Source organism: Heterocephalus glaber, unplaced genomic scaffold, assembly GCF_053883595.1.
Source record: "Heterocephalus glaber isolate CG9 unplaced genomic scaffold, H.glaber_assembly_v1.0 deba00000071, whole genome shotgun sequence".
Lineage (NCBI taxonomy): Eukaryota > Metazoa > Chordata > Mammalia > Rodentia > Bathyergidae > Heterocephalus > Heterocephalus glaber.
Genome location: NW_028258137.1, coordinates 5,384,588 through 5,411,069, shown reverse-complemented (window position 1 = coordinate 5,411,069; position 26,482 = coordinate 5,384,588). Strand labels below are relative to the sequence as shown.

General features: G+C 41.6%; 1 protein-coding gene across 2 annotated transcripts in view; it reads left to right on the top strand.

Annotated features, from left to right (window-relative positions):
- The first annotated feature begins 21,672 nt into the window (after positions 1 to 21,672).
- Positions 21,673 to 26,482, top strand: part of Hsd17b2 (hydroxysteroid 17-beta dehydrogenase 2) — a 73,895-nt gene continuing 69,085 nt past the window's right edge. Inside the window, exon 1 of one of the 2 annotated variants that reach the window (XM_004842787.4) lies at positions 21,673 to 22,193. In XM_004842787.4, the coding sequence (XP_004842844.1) occupies positions 21,929 to 22,193 (265 nt within the window). In that variant the 5' untranslated portion in view covers positions 21,673 to 21,928. The remainder of the gene's footprint in view (positions 22,194 to 26,482) is intronic. The other variant, XM_004842786.4, reaches the window with a different exon arrangement.

The window sequence follows — 26,482 nt, the reverse complement described above, 5'->3', positions numbered from 1 at the left end:
TCTTGACCTCACCTCCCACTGAGACCAGGAGTTGACACATTCCTACCAAACACCCCAGGCAAGTTACTTCCCATTACCTTTTTGGAGGTTCAGTTCTATAAGTTGCTATGATGGAGAGAAACCAGGGTGGGGGTTATTTCAGAACTGAAGCAGAGGTTCTAATCCAAGTAGAGGATTGTGGAAGGGTAACAAAAGCTTACTTTTGGAGATGATACCTAAGTTGAGTCCTGGAGGACAAAGGAAGTAGCAGAAGAAGGGAAAGGTGGAGGGAGCACCGGGGGCACAGAGCATGATAGAGGTGGTATGTCAGAGATCCACGAGTGTTTCTATAAGGTTGGGACACAGAGGAATGTGAGTTGCAGGGAGACAGCAGATAAAGCAGGTGAACAGGAGCCCACTTAGTCGGGGTCCTCAGCTGCACACACTGAGGGACACACTGAGGGACACTGAGCCGCACACACTGAGGGTCCTCAGCCCACACAGGCCAGGTACATGAGGTAGGTTTGATGAATGCTTCCTTATTATTTCTTTGGAAGAGACCTTGAATGACAAGCCAGGGCATGATTGGCTAGAATGACTCTGTCTACTTAAAAATATTGTCTTGGGGGCCAGGGATTTAGCTCAGTGATTCTACCACCTGCTTCACAAGTGAAAGGTCCCGAGTTCCATCCCCAGTACCAAAACAAAACAAAAAAACAAAACCAAAAATATTGTCTTGGGTCTTTGTAATAAATGGGTGCTATAATTTGAATATGGGTAGTGTCCCCCAATGGTCCATGTGTTAAACCCTTGATTTCTAGGGTGGCAGCATTGGGAGATTGTCAGACCTTGAGGGTTTGGGGGAAGTCTTTAGGTCACTGACAGACATGCTCCTGGAAGGACCCCTCCAGTCCTTTCATGCTCTGATCCCTGGCTCATGAGGTGAGCAGTTTGCTCTGCTGTGTGCTTCTGCTTTTACCCTGACTGTGCTGCCCTTGCCAGAGGCTGAAAGCACTGGGGACACTTGAGTTTTAACTGAAACCTCCACAACTAGGAGCCAAAATAACTCTTTTTCTTTTTTTTTTTTGGTACCGGGGATTGAACTCGGGACCTTGTGCTCGAGAGGCAGGTGCCGGGGCCACTGAGCTAAATCCCCGGCTCTTTTTCTTCATAAGTTAATTGCTTCAGATATTTCATTTAGTGACAGAAAGCAGACTAACATAATGGGATCTCTTGCCTCTAGATATTTTAAATCAAGGATCTTTGAATTCTTTTGTCATTATTCTAAAGGGAATTTAGAAAATATACAATCTTTCTTCCACATTTTAAAGCTGATGTCTATTTTTTTGTTTAATGTCTAAGTAGTTGTAAAGAATGGGATAACTAGCATACTACAGATGTTGACATTTTAAGATAAACCATTATATCACTCTTAAATATATCCAGAAGAATCTAAATACTTTGGCAGTTCAATACTTCTAACATCTTACAATATTTTAAAGACATTGTCTTTTTAGCAGTTGTCAATTTTACATATTTTTCTTCTTGCACTCTCATTTCTATTCTGTCCCTTTCACAGAATTTTAGCCAATGAATTTTATGCTTGAAAGTTTATTAGCCTTCTTCCTATTTCTCTGTGATAAATACGTATGTATACATTTAGTTTTTAATGTCCTGATATTTGGCATCAAACTTCTCCTGGGTTGGCCTTAACTCATACACAACAAGTGAAAATACTATTATAAATTTTAATTATTGAAGATAAAAAATAAAATGGGATTAACTATATTTTATGGTTTTTCTCCAATTTTTTTACATAGTCATGGATGTTACTAATAGAATAAGACAGAATTCAGCATGAATCCTATTGCTATCTTTTTATTTTTATACATGTATCACTGAAGGTTACCTAATATTTCTAAAAGTCATCAATAGACTTCACAATGTTAATGGACTAAGGAAAAGAAACCATACAATTATGTTTATAGAGGAGGAATAACCATTAGCCAAAACTCAACATCCTTTCATAATAAAGACACTCAGAAAGTAGATGGGTTACTCAATTTTGAAAATTTCTTTTGAGTTATTTGCCCAAGATTAAATGTAATGATCTATTGACAACTAGGTTAGATCTTTCTTCAATTTTGTTGAAAAGTGAAAATTGGAGACAATATTACTTACGAAAGACCTTATTACCCAACCCTTCTCAATTTTTGAAAAGTAGACCAAAATGACTTACCCATATCAAATTACTGTTATTTATATTGTTATTCTTCTACTCAGCAGGATCTTTTAACTAGATATATTCAGAGTGGAAAAATCAAAGTACTATAGTGTTAATGAATGTTAATTTCAACACAAATATAGTATTGTGAATGCAATAGTTTTGATAAAGCATTTTCATTTTATGTATCTAAAATATACTTCAAAACAATTTTGCAATTGAAGATTTAACTCATTCAACTTACAGAAATTATTCACCATATAATTGGCAGAGTCATTCCACATTACCAAATCAAATCAGCCAAGTCAAAGTATTTGAATACTTTTTAAGTTATATGCCCTAAATCATACTTAATGATCAGCTGTTAGGAAAAAACATGCCTTTCTATTTCAATTCAAATGAAAACATTCACAGTACCCTTGTGAAAACCATTTAGTAGTGTCTTGGTCATTTTGGGCTTCTATAAAAAAGTAACTTAGACCAGGAGGCTTATAAGCATCAGAACTTTGTTTCATACTTCTGCAGGGTGGATGGCTGGAATCAGGGTGCCAGCATGGTTGTTTTCTGGGGAGGGCCCTCTTGTACATCACATGCTACCACCTGCTGGTTGACAGAAAGAGGGCAAAAGAACTCTGTAAGGTCCCTTTCATAAGAGCACCAGTCCCATTATGAGGCCTCCACCCTCAGTACCTAGTTACTTCCCAAAGGCTTTACCTCCAAATTGTGAATTTGTTTTGCCAGCCTGTGAGAGAGGTTGAGTTGTACACTGAAGTCAGAATGGCAGAGGAGGTGGTGGCTGCCAAGAGCTAGAAGGGGCTTTAAGATGGTAGACATCTGGAACTTGAGTTTGAAGAAGGCCACAGGATTGGGCATTTGAGCCAGTCTCATCTGGATTTCAAGGTTGAGGAGGTTCCAGGTGACATTTGGGTTACAGTGATGTCATGTATGATAATATCATATATCCTACTCTGTAATCTGCTGTTCTTGCTTGAAAATATTGCAAACATTTTCTCAAGTCATTGAATATTCTTCAACAACACAGTTTTTAATGGCCATGCAGCAGTCCATCAAATGAAAGTACCATAATTTATATAACAAATCTTTTATGGTAAGACATTTGGGATGTTTCTACATTTCACGTACAATAAATAACACTGAAACGAACAACTCTCTATATAAATCATTGTGCGCATCTTTGATTATTTTCAAATGGGCTCATTTTAAATAACCATGCACCATGAATTGCTATTTTGTGATAGCAATCTCTGTTCATTCTTTTCTTTATGAACTAAAACTTTTCCTTCAGGCAAAAAAAAAGAAAGAAAGAGAAAGAATTTCTTGGAACATCTGGCTTATGGCATAATTTACTTTTGGTATTCAGCTGTGCTCCCAAATTTTAAAATATCTCCTTTCTAATAGACTCATCTGAGGTTGAATATCCCTTCTGGAGGCACAGATGCAAGTGTTTCCTTCTCTGAGCCCTTGGTCTGGAGCCATGTTTGCGGGAGAAAAGGAATGCTAAAGTTGCACATTAGTTGCCACAGAATTATTTCTTAATTTGTAAGGCCAAAGGAGGGACAGAAAGAACTAACCTATGGAAGTTTTTGTTGATACCAAAAAAAAACAAAATAAAACAAAACCAACTCTTATGATTATGGTTGCCATTGAAAATTGTGACATGCCAAGCTGGGCATGGTGGCGCATGCCTGTAATCCCAGCACTTGGGAGGCTGAGGCAGGAGGATTACCATGAGTTTGAGGGCAGCCTGGACTACGTATTGAGACCCTGTCTCAAAAAAACAAAAAACAAACAAAATTTTGTGATATGCCAAGTTATTTGCCTAGATCATCATTATAGCCAATATGAGGAATATATTATTTTCTCTATTATTGGTAACAAGCTGAGGCTCATGGCAGAAAACACAGGTCACATTTTCAAATAAGTAACTGAGTTGGAATTGTAACCCAGCCTGATCTAACCATAACTCACCACGTTGTATGTTAGTGGCTTCTTATATCTTTGCAATTTGAACATAGCAATACTTTAGGAGTCATAAACATGCCAGCTTTTAAAATAATAATAATAATATATTATTATTATTATTATTATTATTATTATTTTGTGGTACTGGGAATTAAACCCAGGACCTTGGCTCTGAGCTTTATCCCAGCCATTTTAATTTTTATTATTTTTTTAAATTTTGAGACAAGATCTCACTAAGTCACTAAGTTGCTTAAATTGGGCTTGAATTTATAATCCACCTACCTCAGCCTCCCAGAGGGATTATTGGGATTATAAGCTCCTGCCACCACGCCTGCCTATATCAAGATTTAATTTTGCCAAATAAGGGCATTAAAGCAGCAGTAGCCACTAAATTGTGATCTTCTATCATTGTAATTTTTTTTTGTTTGGTTTTTCTGGTACTGGGGATTGAACTCGGGACCTTGCGCTTACAAGGCAGGTGCTGGAACCACTGAGCTAAATCCCCAGCCCAATTACAATTTCAAAAGACATTTTCATGCCAAAAAGAAGAGGAAAATTATAAGGTTTAAAGATAATCCTTTTAATAAATGGAATTTAGTCGTATGGAAACTCAGTACATTGTCCTTATTGATGACCATCATCTCCCCATGGACCAGTGAAAAGTGGGCACTCTTCCCTGAACTGATTCTAGAGGCTGCATTGTCATCACCAGCTGGACAAGCGATTGCTCTGGCTTGGCTGTCCAATGCGGAAGGAGGTGCAAGGCCTCCCCTCCCTTCTGTTGCAGGAAGGAGCTGGCAGCATATTCAGTGTGGTAATGACGGAGTGCCTACCTCATCACCTCTCTACTCAGGGTGGAATTCTTACACTTTGGTCCTTCTCTAGAATGAGGGGAGGAAGTGGAGATGGTAAATGTGAAATCTGAGAAATGTAAGAGGGAGAACAAAAAAAGAGAGAGAAATATTAGGTTATATGTGATAGGTCTCCCATTACCTCAGCAGCTATTATGTATAGTAGCTGCCCTCTTCCTGTTGTGCCTTGTCCCCTCCCCTGTGTGACATCACACCAAGATGGTTGTTCCCACCAAAGAACAAACCCTTCTTCCCAGCATGCCCCTGTTCCCACCTAGAGAGTAACCGAATACTCACTCACCTCCTACCACCTAGTGATGTCACCGGCTCCTCCATTCCCTAGCCACTACCTCACTCAACCCCACCTCAGCTCCTACAAGCCCCACCCCCACTCTTATAAAAGGCACTTGCTGTCCTGGCTATATTTCTTTTGTCTCTCCTTTGTTCAGAGACAGCCTGGCAGACCTGTCCCCCTATGGGCTTGTCTAGTCTTGGTTTTCAGCCTTTTACCTGACATTTCTGGTGCCATGACTTGGATGGTAGATGGTCCATTAATGATGATCCCCCATGGGATGGGATTGATTGGCCTTTTGGCCATCTCCATTGGATGGACCACATCTGCCGAGCCAGAACCCTGTGGGGCTTTCTACCTTTGCCACTGCTGAGGCTACACATCCACACCGGTCACCAATGTCTGGGTGAGTAGGGAGTTCAGCCTCCCTCTCATCGGGTTCTCTGTCTTGTGCTCATTCTCTCCCTCCAGGGACTTCTCAGAAATCCAAGCACTTGGTCAGAGAAACCCCCACAGGCACTGGGCCCAGGACCATGCCCCTGGGAGATGTCCCATCGGCCCAGCTCCTCTCGTTCCCTCCCTCTGGGAGACTCATTCGGAGATTGTCAAAGGAGACAAGGAAGCTTCTCCCCTTTGTTCTTCTCCCAGGAAGCTGCCTCCTTCTCACCCGTTCTGGCATGGGAGCCCAACAATCCACCCCCCTCCCCCCACCAACAGCTCTGGGCTGCCTCCTGGCACAACTCAAACCCCTCAGATTATTGGGACCAGACTTTAAGCCAAAAAGACTTGTTTTCTATTGTAATCAGGTTTGGCCTCAGTATAAATTAGATAATGGCCCAAAAATGGCACTTTCAATTTTAACATACTGTGTGATTTACACAACTTCTGTCAGCACAATGGCAAATGGTCAGAAATCCCTTACATACAAGCCTTTTTCTACCTATGCTCTCGACCCTCCTTCTGTCAAATCTGTTCTCCTTCTCAAGTACTCCTAGCCTGAGCTTCGCTGTGCACCCTTCCCGATTCCACTCTTTCTGATTCCAACACATTTGATGCAGCTGATCACTCACCACTCATGCTTCCCCCACCTTATAACCCTCTAAACCCTTCTGCTTCGTCTTGTGCTTCTTCTCCTCCACCATCTTGTGACTGTCCTCCTCTGCCATCTTGTACCTCTCCTTTGTCTCCTTCCACCTCACCACATGGCCCTCCTCCACCATCTTGTGACCCTCCTTTACCTCCTCCTCCCCCATCCCCACCATCTCCCTGAACCTATTCTCGCTACCTACCCTTCCAACATCAGCCCCACCCACACAGATGCCTCTCTGAGAGGTTGCTGGACTGAGGCCATTGTTAGAGTACATGTCCCTTTCTCTTTCTCTGATCTTTCTCAAATTAAAAAACACTTAGGCTCCTTCTTCTCTAATCCTGATGTCTATATCAAAAAATTTTGTTACTTGACTCTGTCCTATGATCTGACTTGACAAAATGTCTATATGATGCTGACTTCTACCCTGCCCCCCAGGACAAGAAAAGAGTTTGGGTGGTGGCCCAGACCACAGCAGATACATTTTATGCTGCTGATAACACCAAGCCAGTGGGAATGCAGGCCGTCCTGGAGGAGACCCACAATGGGACTCTCAGCTAGGCCAGACAGATAGAGGTTGCAGAGATCATCTGACTCTCTGCCTCATAAAAGGTTTAAAAAAGACAACTCACAAGTCTGTTAACTTTGATAAGACTAAAAAAATAACTCAGACCCATTAAAAAATCTGACAGTTTCTGTCGTGGCTCACTGACGCCCTTCGCAAATATACCAAAATTAATCCTACCTCCCAGGCTGACAGCCACTTTCTCCCTCAGTCAGCCCCTGACTTTAAAAACAGCTAAAAAGCTCTGAAGAGCATAAAAGAAAGTAGTGAGAAAAAGCACTCCTGACTTTAAAAGCCAAGGCGAGCACTATGGTATCCCAAAACAAAGCCAGAGAAACTACAACTGTGCTCTCCAGACATCAAGAGATTTTACATGAAAAATCAAGTTACAAATTGACAAATGTATTTGTTTCAGTTTGAGTTGATGTGTAACTGGTGTGCTTAAAACACTTCTTGTACATTGTAAATTCTTGAATTGTAATTATAGAGTTAACTTGCTCTTTTCTGTACTTTGTTGATAAAAAACTCAAGGTTACTCCCTGTCCATTGGCAGCCAACCAAATTTAAAGTGTAACAATCTGAAGAAAGGGGAGGGGCACTTTAAAATTTTAACAGCTAAAGACAAGTTTGTTATAAAAGGTTTATAGTGAGTCAGAGACAAAATATTAAAAAAGCTATAAGTAAAATATATATATATATATATTTTTAAAAGATATATTTTTGATATAAAAGGATTTTATATGTTTGTCTGGTTAGAAGGACAAGACCAAAAGGCCTAGGTATGTCAAGAAGGTGTCCGGAAGTGATTTACGAAGGAAATATGTATGTTTGCTTGTTTGTTTCAAGTTTGTTATAAAAGGTTTACAGGAATAGAGTTTTCATTCCTTCTGATTCTAATTCTACAAGAGATCTTTGTTAATTGACTTATAAAAAGTTTTGAATAGTTTATTTATAATTATAAACCTAAAAATTATAAAGAGATATTATAATTCCATTGGGCTAAATATATTTGAGTGTACTCTAGTTTTATAAATTGTCTTATATCTTTGTTTTTTGTCCAATCATACAGCTGTCTTGTTTATAGATAAAGGTTATGAAGTTCAAGGCATGGTCCCCTTGGTGAACAAAGGAGCAGCCGCATGGAAATATTTTCCAGTCTTTGTTCACTAGGGGGACCTCAACAGTTTTCTTCTTACAACAGACTGACCCGATAGTTTTCATAGCCTTATAAAAGACTTACATCAATAAATATTACTTAAATATATTATTATACTATGTTTACATCAGTTGTCATCAAAGGGATAAATTCTAAATATGCTGTTATGGCATGCTTACACTGGTCATTTTCAAAGAACTAAATATCCTGTAAAAAACAACAATAACAAGATTTTATTTTTTCTGGTGTACTAAATGTATTTATACTTTCTGACTGTACAGGTTTTCTAATATTTATGATAACCTCTTTTTGATTCAGGTATTTGCCTTTTTCATACACTCCAGCTATTTATGATAATGTACATTTATGGGCTGAGATATTTTCTTTAGATGGTATCCTATCAAAAGATAATAATTTATTTTTTTTTAAAGGTAATAATTTAGATAAAAACTTTTGGTGTTTTTAAAAAGATGAGTATGTTTAACAATGGCTATTTTATATCAAGATGGACATTTGAATGTGTTACAAAGGTAAAGTCATCATAATTGTCATGTTAAAATATTATTTGTGGCACTTTTTCTGTTAATATTTTACAGGAATTCAACTACTAGAACAACCATGACTGATAACGATAACAGTTCTCTATATTTTAAATTCCAAAATGCTTGTTATTCAGGTACAATTATAATAGTGAAATTCATTACTCTTGTTACAACGCTAATGCTATTGACCTTCTCTTCTGGGTGTTCAACAACTAAAGTTTGGGGACCAAAACTAAAAGGTAACTGGGCTATGAGGAAAGCCAATATTTTGCCCCCAGCCCCTCAAGGTCAACAAAGATCCAGGACTTGAAGGAACCCTCTCTACAGGGTCCTACATCTTTGGTAAGTCACTCAACCTCCTGAACAGGGAGATTGCTGGACACCAGAGGACAATGTACTGTGTGCCAAAGGAGGGTCACCAAGAAAAAAATCTCCCACACTTTCACTGAAAGCAACTTGGTCAAGCAAGGGCATGGCCCATTCTGATGGCTGACACTGATGGAGGAGCAGAGAGGCTCTATGCGTGGTTCCAAAGTAATGGCCTGGGGAGAATTAACTGACCTTGATAGATAACAAGAGATTCATATTGACTGACACAGGTCTCACTTTAACTTGGCCTTAAACACCTGGCAGAAAAATAACCAAAAGAGGTATAAAATAATGACTTAATAATTAAGCTAGACTTCAGAAAAATTAAGTCATAGCCCATCCATAAAAATCTTTTGGTTCACTCATGACACAGCCATTTCAAACAAACAAACAAACAAACTTTGGGGACTAAATAGAAGGGGAAAATCATTAATTAGTTACAAGTGTGTATAGATTCTTTTCAGAGAAATTAAAATAAGTTCTTTACAGGTGTCCAATCCTAGAAACCACTGGTCTCCAGATCTCTCCTTTTAGATAAGTGTTTTTCTGATTCTGTGATAACTAATTAACTATCGTGTAGTGATAAAAAAAAACCCCCATAAAGTAAGAGCATTGGGGAAAAAATCACCTGCTTGTCAGCCACAGTCAGGATAAGTTCTATACCGAGCAGTTCCAAGATTTATTCCTTTAAAAATAATGTACATCCTTGTTCTCTGTTTATGATGGCTCTTCTCTCACTGTGCTCATATTTCCTGGATACCTACCCATGTCCAAAAAGATCAAGCCTTTTATGTTACACTTGATCTCCATAAGTTGGCCAGTGTCCTTGTTGAGGTTATCAGTTCTCTCTATTTTTAAATATCTCTAGGAGGCCTCCAAAAGCTGAGAGGTTGAGGAATAAAACTGTCCTTTACACAACTATTCCATGACTTTGCTGGAACTATCAACCTAAAATGTGTGTTTTCATGGCTTTGAATTTAAAGGACAAGTCAAGTTCATAGTAACACTACACTCATCAGTATGTTGGCCTCCAAAAGACATTTGCTCAGTTACATACACCTTTTATATTCCAAAAAAGATTATAAAGATTATATAAATTGTGTTTATCACTTTTCCACTCAGTCTCTCAGAGCAAGGACATGACACATGGGCCCTTAGATCATGAGCTATGATCTCTTACTTCTATAACAGATGAGACCCTAAACATCCAGCTGTCTCTCTAAAACCTATTTAAATAATGAAAAACAAATTACACATCAAATGAAAAAGACTTAAGACTCAGTGGGCCAGATAGATATGCCTCCCAAGGCACTAATCAATGGTGGCATACATTTGGTTCCTGGAGCTCATAGCTTCCCTGGTTATTACTGCTCTTGGGACCCCTCAGTATTATCTGTCTGATCCTCTGCTTTGGACTATGCTTGCTTTGCTGTTTTCAAAATTTCTTGCAGGAACGAATGAGGGCATTCACCAAGCAGACAGTCACGGAGTTCATCATGGCAGGGTACCAGCCAGTACGACAAAAGGAAGAGGTCCCTACTTGCCATGGGCCTCATCAGATCCAGGTCTAGCCCCAGTCTTCACCCCTTGTCAGCAGGAAGCAGCTCCAGAAAAAGAGACCTTCACCCAACTATCATAAAACAAAAGCCTGGAATGATAGGTCTCCCACTACCTCAACAGGTATTATGTATAGTAGCTGCCCTCTTCCTGTTGTGCCTTGTCCCCTCCCCTGTGTGACATCATGCCAAGATGGTTGCTTCCACCAAAGAACAAACTCTTCTTCCCAGCATGCCCCTGTTCCCACCTAGAGAGTAACCTAATACTCGCTCACCTCCTACCACCTAGTGGCGTCACCAGCTCCTCCATTCCCTAGCCACTACCTCACTCAACCCCACCTTGGCTCCTACAAGCCCCACCCCTGCTCCTATAAAAGGCACTTGCTGTCCTGGTCATATTGCTTTTTGTCTCTCCTTTGTTCAGAGACAGCCTGGCAGACCTGTCCCCCTAATAAAGGCTTGTTGTGGGCTGGTCTGGTCTTGGTTTTTGGCCTTTTACCTGACAATATTGGCAGAAAGATTTTATACATGTTGATCTCAATGTATTCATGAGAAGAGCTATGTAAATAAGAACACTCGTCAGTCTCCAAGAGGATAAATCAGAGTTCATGGGCATCTTTCAAGCTGGCTTTTTTGACTATCATTCATCTGATTCACAGTGTGAGAGGCAAGGACAATGTGCGTGAAAGTACCCTTATCCCTGCCACCCCTGAGTGAGGAGGTGCCACTGATAAGAGAGTGGGGGGGCCTAGAACTGTAAATAATTGATAAACCAGAAAGTGGACTAAAAGCCAATTAGCAGCTGCTACTGTTAAATTTCAGTGGACTGCCCCACCCCACCCCCATTGCTTTATCCATGGATTGATGGATGTAAGTGGCTCATAAAGGCAAAGTTGACTTGGGTGTGGTCTCCCCAGGGAGCAGGATCACCAGCAGAGTGAGTCATTATGGTCTTGGATTAGACCCTGATTTTCTTTTTTTTTAAATTATTTTTTATTTTTTTTTTCCTGATCTTATCTATAAGCAGCTTCCTGAAGTTAAACATTGAATGAGAACCTTGAACCTGACCTTGAACTAAATATTTGATCAGCATTACCCTCACATGAAAGGTGGGGAGAGGTTCTTAATATTGTCTCCAGTTGGCAGACTGCAGAGTCCCAGGACTGCTCAGAGTCTGTGCTTGAGGGCTGGAACAGGGCATGGGTGGATCCCCCAGTCCCTGCAGCTCTCCTCTGGCCTGAAACAGGGAGGACACCCCCTTCTTGGAGGTGGACTGATGGGCTGACACACCAGCAGTGAATATGTATGCACCAACACACACATAGATGTCCTTCTACACAGATACAGAGACATAAACATACACACACCCCTACCTGTATACACACACATTTACACACTTATCCACCCAAAGACAGGCACATGTGTGTGATGCACACAGTCACCATATATATACATGCATGTATCCACACATACAGATATGCCTTTGCTCCACACCTCCTCACTCTCCAAACACCTACAGACACAGGCACACAGCTGTACCCATGTGCACACACATGTCCGTACACACGCCTTCACAGTGTGTATAAACGTATACATACACTGATGCACACACACACACCCTCAGTGCCCCAAACACACCCTCCTACCCCATACATACATCTCCCCACACACACCCACAGACACATGCAGCAAAAGCCCCGGCTGTGTACCAAATTTTGTGGTACTGTCCCTCCGAATGTGGTCAGACCTTGACTGCTTTCTGTTCCGAGGGTGCCTCACTGCAAACTGCAAGTTTAGCTTAAATCAATGATGCTCTGCTTTTGTGTCCTGGAGGCCTTGGACCTGTGGTGGAGTCTTGGGGCTGCCTGGGGTGAGGGAGGAGCCCAGGGCTGGCCATTCACACCTTTCTCTGGCTGCAGCAGAACATCTAGCTTTCCCTAGCTGCTACTCCTTTCCCTAGCTGCTACTTCACTTCTCATGTCATGCGCATGAAAGGGTCTTGACTATAAACATTTGTAAGTGAGCTGAGTGCAGAGCTCCAGCAGAGAAGGTTGGCCAGAGGCAGGACCACCAGGGCTGTCAGCCAGCGGCAATGGTGGGTGATGATCCTGTGGCTTTCCTATCCCAGGGCTCCCTGTGCCCCATCTCCTGTTGTCCTCCCTCTGCAGCACCTCTTATTGATGCCAAGGGAACTACTGAGTTGGGCAATTCCATTATGTATTTTGTTGCAGTCCAATTATTTAGTTAAAGTTCCAGAAAACAATTAGAATCACAAGAAAGATTTTCATGAATACATAGAAAGTTTTGCAACCTCGAGACTAAAATACAAAGTATTACTAAACTTAAAGGAGGAGATCTTCCTCTATAATGTCAACATCTGGATTTGGATTTTATCTACAAGCACCTTCAGTTCATGGCCATGACTGAGAAATGTTTCTGACCTCTGAAATCTCCACTCTCTCAACTTTTGTCTTTTTCCAAAAGCGTGAGAAAATACCTTCTGAACACCATGGATCAGAGGTGGATCTGACTCCCATTGTGGGCCTTATGAAAATGAGAGCAGACAGTCTTAGAAAAAGAAGACTTAGAAAACAGCAGCTAGTAACTAGGAATTAACATGACAGGCCAATAAAGAGAAATGTCAGATTAGTCTGGTGGCGCATTTCATAGTGTGACTATACTGATAAGCAGAATGGCTAATCTCAATGATTGCATTGTAACCAGATTTTGACCAGGTTTTGTGGATATCATTGTTGGCAGATAAAGCAATGTCAGATAAGTAATATTTACAGCTCTTTTGTTCTTTTTGTTTTTTAGTACTGGTGCCTTCTCACAGAGCTATATCCTTACCCCTTTTTCTCATTTTTAAATTTTGAGACAAAGTATCACTAAGTCACTAAGTTGCCCAGGCTGGGTTCCCACTCAATTCTCCAGCTTTAGCCTCCTAGAGTGTTGGGATTACAATTTGAAAAGAGGATTCCAGTGGTCTGTCTGTCATAGCTACATTGTCATTGCCTATTTATTGGTCTGTCTACCTGACTAGAATTTAAGTTCTGTAAGAGCAGAAACCCGGTCTATTTTATTTATCCTTGTATTCTTGTTGTTATGGATGATGGGGTCCAGGACAGGTTCCTAGGTTCTTCTGTGTGACAAAGAAAGAACTGGGCATTGGTTGTAGCAGCAAAGTTCATTATAGCCATAGAATGCTCAGAGAAGGCAGGCTTCCACAGGTGGAAAGAAAATGGCAGGAGCACTGAAGGCACAGTGCCTAGGGCTTTAGGATGCTCGGTGGGTTCTGGGGCACCTTCCACTGGGATCTTCCAGAGCATGATTGACAGGGTACTGAGTCATACCAGCTGGATCTATTGTGCATGTCCTTTCCCATAATTCACTCTGTTATATGGTGGACCCTCAAATTACGACTGGCCCGACATATGAACAACTTGGGTTAATTAGGTTAATGGAAGAGTCATCTGCCTCTTGTTATCTCTAGCTCCTACCCAGGTAAACATCCAGATCTCAGCTGTATTGACTTACAACTAGCCCTTGGGAACGGATTGAGTTCATACGTCAAGGGTCCACTGTAATCATATGTATGAGATGCAATCTGTATACATGAACTTTTAATGAGCTCCAGGGGAAGAAGGTTCATGCAGGCAGGCCTGGAATTGTGGAATTTTTCAGGGTAAGCTCCAAGATCTTTATCTTGTTTTTTACCTCGTGTAATAAACTTTAGGACAGAAACTGGGGCCTTGGCCATGGGGTGTTGCCCAGGTTCAGGTGACTGGAGAGGAGTGAGTGGAGGGGTGCCCCACAGCCCCCCATTGTACTACCCGTATCATGTCAGTGCTAGAACACTCCCTGGCACATAGTAAGAATGCTGTAAACATTCAGAGAATGAGTGTGTTGTTACAATGTTACTTAAGCTACGGGAAGTATTTGTCTTAGAGGTCCCATGACATGGTGCAGGAAGGCCAGAACAGTGGCCTGTCTTGATCACATGAAATTTCAAAGCTTTCTGCTTTGATACAGACAAAATGCCTTCAAAGACAGTGGAAAAAGACAAGAATTTTGCCTCTGGTTCTGGCAGATGGAATGGTCAGGATCAATCCTCTTGCTCAGAGTTTATTGGACTGAGTTAGATAGAATATTAAAAAATACACTCAAAGTTATCAAAATGCTGAAAGAAAGCAGCTCCCAATAAGGAATTCTATATGCAGTGAAAATATCCTTTACAATAAAGATAAATTGAAGATATTTCAGAAAAACAAAATTTTAACAAGGGTTAAAATGATTAAAATGAATAATTGATAATTTGAAATAGGAAAAAAGGTCCAAAGATGAAGGGGTGGAGGGAGGGGAAGGGGAAAGGAAAAGAGGGAAAGGAAAAACTATGAGAAAAGAAAAAAAAATGGAAATGAAGTCTATGTAAATAGGGAAGGGTGGAGGGGGTGAAAGGAGCACAGATAATGGGGAAAAAATAAGAGCCAAGATACATCATGTACAGGTACAAGCACCCAGTGATAAATGTAAACGTATTGTAGACCTAAAATGTACCAATGAAAGAATTAAAAAAAAAAGAAAAAAAGAAAAACAAAAGTTCATCACCACACCCTAAAGGAACTTACGGTAGAAAATGACCTTGTTGGCAAGCTTGGGAATAGAGGTAAAAGTGAGCAGCAGTGGAAGGGTAATGACTTGGTAGGAAAATTGAAATGGTTGCTTGATTGTCTAAGACAAATAATAGTAGTGCCTTGTGAGATTTGACACAGCTAGATAATTAAAATTTATGAAAATAGCATATAAGTGAAGAAGGAAGAAAACAGTTTTAAAATGTTGAAAGGTCCTGACATTATTTGAGAATGGAGCAAAAATATCGTCATGTTGGACTTAATCATTAAATTAATCATCAAAAATTACAAATAATACATAAGCATCGAGGTAAGGAGGGGAGCAAATGGAATACAGAATAATAAAAAATTAATCCAAAGAAGACAATAGAGGAAAAGAATATGCAAGACAAGTAGTAAGAGAATGGTTTAAACTAAAGGTATCAATATTTACATTGAATGTAAACAAACTGATCTGGTTGAGAGAAAGATTGACATTGTATTTTTTAAAAGTTTTCTCTCTCATCATGGACTCATTGATATTTACTCACACTTATATTTTGGACAATTTTCTCACATGTGTTATAGCTTACAACAAAAGTTAAAAATGACACAAAACTGGGCGTTTTTAAACTTTTTTTTTCTCGTACTGGGGATTGAACTTGGGTCTTTGCGCTTGCGAGGCAGGCGGCGGAACCACTGAGCTAAATCCCTGGCCCCCTGGGTGTTTTTTTTTTTTTTAAATAACAAACACCACAGAGTCAATAATAAGGCATTACTGTCAAAAGAACAAATGAGTACTTGGATATATGAGGGAAGATTATGGGTTCAGGAATGGAGAAGTAATAATCTTATTCTAATCTGTGCTGTTTGCACTATACTGAAAATATTCTGCTCTATTTGGGCCCGAATTTTCTAGGATATGAAAGTAACAAGATGCTATTCCAAGAAGGGCCACAATCCTATGGATCTTTGAATTGTGTAGCACAATAAATGAGATCTGACCTACTTGGAGTTTTGACATCTTCACCATACAATATTTCTTTTCTGTTTTATATAGGAAAACATTTATTGGTACATTTTAGGCATACATAATGATAACCCTCATCATAGGGCATTTGCACCTGTATATGACACATTCCACCTTTTTTTCCCATTCCCCCTTCCCTCAGGCCCCCTCCACTCCCTATGTACAAAAGTTATGTTTCCATTTTTTCCTTCCATTTTCTCTTTTTTTCTTGTTCCTTCTTTCTCCCTCCCTCCTCCCTTGGTTCCCCTTCCCACTTGAACATTTTCTTCCCATTTCACCATATCTATTATACATTTTAGTCTTTATTTCCACTAATGGTTTCTCACACCAGAGAAACAATTCAGTATTTAAACATGCATGTCTGATTTATTTCACTTAAGAGTATGGTTTCAAGGTCTATCCATTTAGCTATAAATGTCTGAAGCTCATCCTTTATGGCAGAGTAGTACTATATTGTATAAAAAACCTGCATCTTTATCCATTCATCAGTTGATGGGCATTTGAGCTGTTTCCAAGATTTAGCTATTACAAACCATGCTGCTGTAAACATGGACCATACAATATTTCAATGATAGAAAAAAAGACTTGCTCCAACTCCGACTTTTTGTTGTCCTCTCCTGGTCTTTCTTTCCCCTCACTGTATGAAACATAGAAATAAGTAATATAATATTTACATAGTTATCACTGAAGTGCTTGAAAAGCACAGCAGAACATGGGTTCTCAGCAGCACCACCCCATAGTTCCTGGATTATCTGCTATGACCTATACCAAACTGTCTATGTCTTCAACTTTGCATCACCATAACATCAACACAAGGTCATTCTCTGCTTGGTGAACCATGTCAACATCATGCTACATTAACTAGAATACAATATTCTTCAGCTATTGCAACAACATTTTAAAAAATGAGCTCTTGAAATGTGATTGTTTCAGGAACTTGGTAACAGATAAAATATATTCTACTATATCTAAGGGACATTTGAGAGAGGAGTCATCAGCCTGGAGGAGATAAGACATGATGGCAACTTTCAAATATCTGAAAGCAACAGAAATAGACACCCTCTCTGTGACTCCAGGTGGGAAATAACTAATTCCCTGAGTCATCCCGACCTAGCAAGTCAGTCTGAGATGTAGCAGTAGTCAAGATGACCACTTGATGGGATGCTACAGAGAGAATTCTCCTGTAAGTGGAAAATTACTTCTTCAAATTCTCATTTAAACTCAACAGCTGCATATTCTAAGAAAGTATACATTTGAGCATTCTCAGCTGTTTTGCCCTCTAGGCTGGGCAATCCTGTCCTTTGGTCAGGTAGCGCTCAGAAGGCATCTTCAAAGAGAGCCCTCTACTGGCAGGAGGATGTAGCACATCAACCTACTAGCATCAACAGCAAGAATGAGTTGATCCTTTTGTCCCCTTCCCTTTGGAAAATTTACAGCAAGCTTCTAGACCAGGGCACTAGCTAAGCAAAGATATCCTTAAGAAGAGCTCTGGGACAAAATGATGGGAACAAAAACGAAGACATGATTCCACACAGGTGGAGAAAGTCCTCGCTTAGAGCCACAGTAGGTCTTGGATGGATCAGGACCCTAAGATCCCCCATCAAAGGAAATCAGGGTTCCAAAGGCATTGAGGTAATTTTAACCTGGAAATTCAGCAATTCCATGTGCTTCTCAGTTGGTGAAAAGCTTCCCTTTCCACCTCCAATCATTGCTTTTGTGGTGGTCCCCAGAGAGGTTGGAGTCATCAGCTCTGCCAGTTAGTACCTGAGTCCATGTTATTCTCTGCTAACTCCCACCATGCCTGGTGCAGAACTGGAAACCTGGAAGCACTAAGCGTAGACTTGCTTCTTCCCAAATCCACTCAACAAATGTTAATTGAGTATGTGAATGTGCCAGGCACTAGGGTAGGCATTTGGTGAACAGCAAAGGCAAAACCACATCCATAGCAATAAAAAGATCACATTCTTGCCCTCATGAAGTTTTACTTTCTCATCACTGAGACACAATACTCAACACCTGCAAATGAAAGGAGGAGAGGTTTATTTTAGCTCAGTTTGCAGAGGCCTCAGTCCATAGTCAGTTGGTTCCAAGGTAGGACAGCATGGCAGAGGAGTGCGCTAGAAGAAAAACCACTCCTGGCATAGTGTTGGGAAACAGAAAGATCAAGGGAGGAGTGACCCACCTCCTCCCAACATCCGATTTAGCAATAAACAAATCCACTGATGAGTCTGATGTCTCCATGATCCAATCATCTCTCCAAAGCCCCACCTACATGAGGCTTTGGGGGGAGACATCTAGATATAAACCATAACAACAGCCTAGTAGAAGAGACAGACATTTTTTCTTAAAATGAAAAAGTGAATTCCATACTTGTGAGGTGAACTAAAGGCAGTGAAGGGACTGGGTAAGGTATGGTGACAGAGACATTCAGGTTGGGTGGGGAGGAAGCAAGGGGATGAACTGAATGGAGAAATAGGTGGGTGAGGGAGAGGTTGGTGAGGATGTACCCTCTGCCAGAGGGGACAAGGGGTAGAGAAACTGAGTGCTCCTAGCGGTGAGAGAAGGGGATTCCCTTCATGAATGCCTATCAATGCCAAGCACGACACAAAAATTACAGCATTCAGTTTTCAAAACAACCCTAGGGAGGAGGACTCATCCTTACCCCCATTGTATGTGGGGAAACTGAGGCTCGGATCGGGCAGGAACCTGCCAAATTCCTCTAAGCTAGTAAGTGGTGGAGCCAGGCTTCTAGTTCAGCTTAGTTTTTGCTTGCAAGACTTTGGAGCTTGGGTTCTTTGTGCTGTTCAGGATACAGGAAATGCCATTGTCATATTGCCTAGACTTGTGAATTGTATAAGGGCAACTTCTGCCCACAGCTTGGGAGCTGCGGGCCTGGGCCTCTGGGAAAAGGCTTCCTGCTGTGAAGCTGTGCAGGCTGCCTCCAGGAGAGAGTCACCTGGTCACAGGAATGTTTGACCCAGCCCAGATGTGGGAGGCACTGCCCAAGTGCCAACAGCCCCAGCAAAGAGCCCTAGCTATCTTGCATTCCCACGTTGCGGGGCATTTATCCACCAGAGCCCAGAACAGAATCTTCCCGGCCAATGAAGCCTAAGGTCTGTGATGGATGCCCCATCCCACACCTGGCTGTGTGCCGGCCAGGAAAGAATGGAGTCTACAGGGGTAGACAGGGAGAGTTCAGGGCTAGCCAGAGGGAGCCCCAGGCCCTCGGGCCCATTTCCTTGCCTGAGGCTGGCAGCATTTACCTCTCAGGTGTCCTAGAGGTTGCAGGCAGGGCCCTCACAAATACTTTGATGTTCTGCTTCAGCCCCACAGCACACAGCATAGTTCACAAGTCCCTGCTTCCCACCCTGTCTTCCCTGGGTCTTGTGATGGCCTTGAGGTGGCCCTGCCTTGCCTCCCTTTGCAGCTCAGCTGGCTGAAGGCAGTGACTCTCCCAAGGCACACGCTTTTGAGCCAGAAGCCAGTTCCCCCACCTGGGATCCCAGGTGCTGTCTGCCTTCTTGCCTGCTGTGCACACTGGCCCTGCCTTCCCCACAGCACCCTCAATGCCAGTGCTCTCTGTGCCACCCCTCCCCTTGGCACCTCCTAACTCCAGCACGTATTTTATGACAAGTCCATATTCCACAAACACTTTGTTCTACATTACCTCCTCTTATTTTTTGTTTTTGTCCTGCTGAAAAACCACAAGGCGCCAGTATTTCTGAGGCTTTTTCTAGTGTTCCAGGCAGGGTGCATCATTGCTTGGCAGCTAAAGAGAAAGGTCAAGGGCGATGAAGTATCTGCCTAAGACTACCCAGTTAGTAAGTGGTGGAGCTAGCACTGGATTTGAACACAGGCAATCTGAACTCAAAGTGAGTGTTCCCCTTGTCTCTCTATGTACCCACAAACCCTCTGAGCCCAGCTCCTCTAGGCAGTTGGCATTACAGCTAGGGGGTGGCTTTGAGCTGGTAAATCATTCACTACTGTGTTCACCGCTTTAAAATGAGGGCGACTCAGCCTCTCCCACTCTGCGCTTTCCTCTCTGTAAACTGAGCATAGCAACATCTACCTCAAAGGATTTTCTAAGGTGTAAAGGAGGGAGAGGTAGGGAAGGGCTAGCCTACACATACTGTTTTTTATTTGTTACCCAGAGCAGGCAGTCGAGAGGTTAAGATGGCAAAGCTCTGGGATAGTCTGTCGTGTGATCTCGGGAAAATTTCATAGTCTCTGTGCTCCAGGTCCCAGTCTTATGCAATTGGCACAACAATAGAACCTACATTGTAAGGATATTGTCTTCCAAGAGATGGAGCAGTTGACTGCTGAGTCCCAGTGCCCAGCACCGAGCTTGGCGCCGAAGTCTCCTGTTGGAGAGGATGAAGGAGTCGCCACATCCCATCACAAGCAAGCGCTGGTGATATTGGTGGGCTGCTCTCAGTTCTAGTGTCACTGCTGTCATCTCCCCCTGGCTTATCTCTCCTCTGGCAAGACCAGGGTGCTTTCTGTCAAAGAGCCTCTTCTTGGGCCAGGGATTTAGCTCAGTGGTTCTGCTGCCTGCCTCACAAGTGGAAGGTCCCGAGTTCGATCCCCGGTAGCAAAAAAAAAAAGTCTCTTCTCGGCACACATTCCCTCTCCCACTGAGCCCAGCTGGCAGAAGCAGGAGTCCTATAGACAGGGACCAGGTCAAGGATGCCTTCCTCTTCTATTTATTTATTTTTTCCATTAAGTTTATTGGTACATTTTAGGTGTACAATACAGTTACATTCATCACTGGGATCTTGTACCTGTACATGATGTATCTTGGTTCTTATTTTTCCCCATTCCCTGTGCACCCCTCCCTATTTACAAAGACCTTGTTTCTATCTTTTTCCTTTTCTCTTTTTTCTTTTCCCTTCTTTCCTTTCCCCTACCCGTCCCACTTCCCCTACTCCATTAGACCTTTTCTTCCTATTTCACATTATCAATTATACATTTTAATCCTTATTTACACTTTTAGTTTTTCACACCAGAGAAGCTATTTGGTATTTACACATGTGTGTCCTATTTATTTCACTTAAGAGTATCACCTCAATGTACACCCACTTAGCTGTAAATGTCTCTAGTTTCTTGTTCTTTACAGCTGAGTAGTACTCCATTTTATAAAAACCTTCCTCTCCTAGAATCTACCTTCCAAACCACTGACTACTTGGATTTCTGCATGCGCACGCACACACACACACACACACACACACTCCACATAAAAAGAACCAAACAGACAGACACACTGCAGGCTTCCAAAGGAGTGACTTAGCTCCTGCAAACAAGAAGGCTTGTCAGTCTCTGTCCAGTTCAAAGTCTGTCAATTATTATCCAATTAGTCATCTTTCCAAAGATGGAACTGTCATTAAAACAATCAAACAAGCATGCTTGTTTGTGGTTGAGTGTGTGTGTTGTGTGTGTAGAGGGGCAGAGGGGGAGTGGTCAGAAAGAAAATGCCCTGGTATTTATATTTCAGTGTACACTCGTTTAAATAACCCCCGGGAGAATGTGCTGTATGATTATACCTAATCCAGGCTTATTCAGAGGATTCTGGGGCTGATTTCTCCTCCTCCTTTCTTGCCTCCCCATTCATATAACCCAGGCTGCCTCCAGCTATCCCATTGGACTTGCTGGCCCTGAGCACGTAAAGGTGCAGTGAGTCGTGGAGAATGATCATGGTCATCTCTGAGGCAGCATGGTTCTGCCTGGCTGTCACTGCAGCCCTAGGCAGCATAGTTTTCTGCAAACACAAGAGCCCAGGGCAGCTGGGGAGACCAGTGGTCTGGCTCACTGGACTCTGCGGAGGGGCTTACCTGCTCATCTTGTCCTTCTTCTGGAGCTTGGTTCTCTTCTCCTTGTTGTGTTTCCTCATGTGTATGTACTTGGCTGACCAAGAGCTGTTACCCGTGGATCAAAAGGCAGTCCTGGTGACAGGTGAGTGGATGGCTCTATCACATTCACTGAGGGTAGGATCCAAAAGGCTCCCTGCCTTAGTGAGATTTGCTCACATTTGGTTTAAGTGCAATGCACCTGGTGTGGAGTAAATGAGCACATATCCAAGTGCTTTTCACTGTACTGCTTTGGTGAACTGTTCTTAGGAGTTGCTTTGAAGGAGCTGCTGGTAAGAAGGAAGGTGAAGGTTTGGTGTACGTAAGCAATGATTTTGGTTGTTTTCCAGGAATAAATATTAAGGAAGGGTGTGTTATTTTACATATTTTGTTGCACCTGGAAGTGTTCCATGGACTTCTTTAGGCTTAAAAGGAATTTTGTTCTCAGATGAATGTTTGGCCAGGTTCTAGACCTGGTTGTCTTCCCTAGCTGTGCAAGAAAGCCTGCAAAGCCAGGTTCCCCTGCACCTTGTTGTGTCTCTGTGGACTCACCTGTGCTAGAAATGTTGCAGTTCACCTGGCTGCTGTCAAGAACCTTGTGTCCCATCTGAACCTTTCCTCTTCAAGTATGTCATTTGACCGCTAATGCATCTTAATTAGATCAGGTTGGCTGTGTACAGAAATCTAGCTGCTCATTAGCAGAGCGGCCAGCTTTGTTCTTCTTTTGTGTTTTATTCCGCTGCAAGTGTGAGGCCAAATTAAATTCCTTTGAGTTGTAAAACTGGTTTGTTTAGTTGTGAATTCTGAACTCAGATAGGGCTTTAATTAGGATTAGCCAGACTTCTCCTAACCCAGAAAATCCTGGAAGATAAGGAAAAAACACCAGCTGTTGAGTCATCTGCTGGGAGGTCATCACTCAGACTCTGACCCACTGGATGTGTTGGAGGAAGAGCTGTGGTTTCCACATCTCACTGGGAAACAGATGCTAAAGTAACTTTTCCAATTTTGCCTTTTACTTTAACCCAATAACAAAATGATTTCTTGAAATGAAATGCAAGCTGGTGCTTGTTAGAGTTTTGAAGTGCTGGGGAAGATGAGCTTCTTTAAATTAAAAAGAAATCAAAGTAGACAATCAGTCAATCAATGTAATGTTTACAGAAATGTTTGGTAAGACCTGGAATCCTGCATCTAGGAGACTGGCTGGGTCGTCCTCTTGTCAGTAGGATTCTGAGAGGGCCAATGGGCTGGGGGAGAAGCTGGAGCAATGTTTCTCTTCTATATACAGTAAGTAGCAAGCACCCAAAGACTTCAAAATTTTTTCAAGTCAGATTTATGTTTTGCAATTCTCCAACTGCCTCAAAGAAGACAAAAAATTAAGCATACTAAACAAATAGACAAATGGAAAAATCAGTACCATTATTGACACTTATGGGATCTTCTGGAGGGCTAAATATTCCTGGGGAAATTAGAATCAGGGTACAGTACTTTTATGGCAAATAAAAGAATACTCAATCTTAGAGATAATCTTAGGTGAACCTCAGGGTAGCTGAGAAATAGGAATCCAGTTATCCTTGTTTATCTTATCAACTTTCATTATCCTTTGCTTTTACAGTGTAGGCATGGATTAATGCTCACAAGCACAAACCCATCTGAACAAGTCCACAACAATTTTTTTTTGCAATTTTTGGTTGTGTTTAAAGTCCAGTAAGAATCGCTTCTTGGTCTTTTGGCTAAGATCAAGTGTAAAGCCCAGTAAGATAAGTAAATTCATCAGACAACTCAAACCCCCTGACTAATCTCTAAATGGAATGTTGAGCAATTGGGAAATTTAGAATTAAGAGGTGAACATGCAATTCTGAAAGTGACTGAAATGTCATGTTCAAGTTCTTTGTCATTTTGACATAAACTCAGTATCATTCTAGAGAAGGTTCAAGACCTTTGTACTAAATGGAGAAATTTAAAATGAATTCCATTATTTAGACCAGGACTAATTTTAGAAGACTAGAAGCCACTGAGTTAACCTTAGTTTCAAGTTGGCTTAGTTGTGAATTGGCATGCATTTTGGTGGGCATTAGGTAGGGGAAGAAACATGACAGTGCACACTAAAAATTGTAAGTATTATGCCTTTATCTGATAACTTATCTCTTGAAGATATAACGTGGGGACTGGGGATGTGGCTCAATGGTAGAGCACTTGCTTAGCATGCATGAGGCCCCAGACTCAAACCTTGGCACAGAAAGCAGAACACTCTGAAATATGTAAAACTAATACATGCAAAACAAACTGATACCAGAGGAACCTTTTGGCTCAGAGATTATAGAAATGAGAATTGGGCCTTTTTTTTTTTTTTTTTGTACTGGGGATCGAATTCAGGACCTTGCGCTTGAGAGGCAGGTGGTGGCACTACTGAGCTAAATCCCTGGCCTGAGAATTGGGTCTTCAGCGAAAGGGAATCAGCCTTCATTGAGAGAGGGACCAAGCTGCTTGCTGGACAAAGACAGCAGCAAGTTTTTATCAATTTCCTAGAGTGGGCTAAAGTTAGGTAATTCCCATAGGTCATTTCAAAAGATAGCTGTTCTTATGTCAACTTGCCCTGAGTTACGCTTGTAGCTCACACTATCATCCTGGGCAAATATTATGGCCTTGTGATTCTGTCCAGGCCTTCGATGAGGTTGAAGGAATTTAGGTGCTTGGGCTGTTACAATTTCTGAAGAAGCACAAGGGTGGGAGCGGGAAAGGGAGAAGAGAGAAAGACAAAGAAAACACAGATTAGCTCCAATAGGCAAGAGGGAGGATTAACTGTGCGTTATAGTCTTTGACAAAACGTTTTAAAAACAATCAACACATCTGTGTGCAGAGCTGAGTAGAATTCTACCCGTGTTAAAACAGCAAAGGGGACAGACACAAAGACAAAGACCACAGCCTTCTATCTATTTGGTCACCTATTAGATATTTGTAGGTTCAAAGTGTCAGTGTTTTCAACAAAAACAGCCCTCAAGTTTCTGCAAGGTGACCAAGTGACTTATGACCCACACAGGAGAGGTATTATCTACAGTAAAGCTAGTAGGCAACTAATAATGTATTACCCAGTTGCATGACTTTCAAACTTAGTGATCTTAAGTCTACGAGGAACAAGTGAAGCTGGAGGGTTTAATCTAGGTTTTTCTTTGGTAACATCCCTCATTTTGTGTAAACATTCTTCTGTGGTTTCATCAAGGTCTCATGATGTGTCTGTTGAAAGAGCTCAGAATAGAGAAACAATGTGCAAAACCATAAAGGACAATAGTTTACTGCACCCAGGGGATTATTTTGTTGTCTCAACCTTTGCCCTACCATGGTGGTCTCTGTCTCAAAGCAGTATCTTCAGCACAATCTTACCTAAAATAGTGAAATATCAAAAGCAACCAAACTGGTGAGAATCTACGGTACATCCTCTGGGTGTGACAAAGTGCAGCCATCAGAGGGGACAACCATAGGGATTATGTTAAAACTGCTTGGGTTCCAGGGAAGCACATGGGAGAGCCAAGTGTATGAACAAGACACAACCTGTCCAGATGCATCATAATCTCTTTGCAGGTAACAGCTGAAAGGTACTAGTTCCTACATTGCTGGAAGGAAGAAGAAATACTCTTTATAAAGGAAATAATTGGTAAGTGGTTGGAGTAGGAAACTTGGGTGTTTTTCCGAATTTTAGATTTCTCTAATGGCTTTATATTACTTATATCCCAAAAACACTGAAAAGAGAGATACCATTAAAGGGATCAAGCTCATTTTATCTGCCATTGAATTATGGACCCAGTTGAAGGACAATTGCAAAGACAAGTTGAAAAAAATAACTTTTCCCCCATTGGAGCTCTTTATTTTATTTTCCCACGATGTTCAAAGCTATTTTGTCTTCGAGACAATGTAACTGCAGTAAGAAGAAAAAAGAGCATGTTGCTCAAACATGTACTTGCCTCCACGGTTCCTACAACAACAACAGTGGCCTTTTAATTTTTTAAATGACTGTAAAATTAATGAAGAACAGACCAATACAACTTCAAAAACATCCCAAGTATAATACACCAGAAAGAACTTGGAAGTCAGGCAGGTTTGGGCTTGAATCCTGCATCTACCTCACCTTAACTGGGGTCCCCCGAGGCAGGATGTGAAAGTGATCTGTCAGGCCAGTTCCCAAGGAAGGTGGACAGGTGAGGGAGGAGGCCAGTGAGCACCTCAAGGGAAGTCCTCTGAGGTCACTTTGGTTTAATTACCATGGGCAGATGTGACGGCCTATGGGTCCCATGTCAGAGCTGCCCAGACTGGAGATCAGAGAGCTGTAGTCTTGGTGCTATCAATCTATCAGTCATTAGTTAAGGCCGCCTCATCCCCAACCCTTTCCCCTCAGAGTCTGGG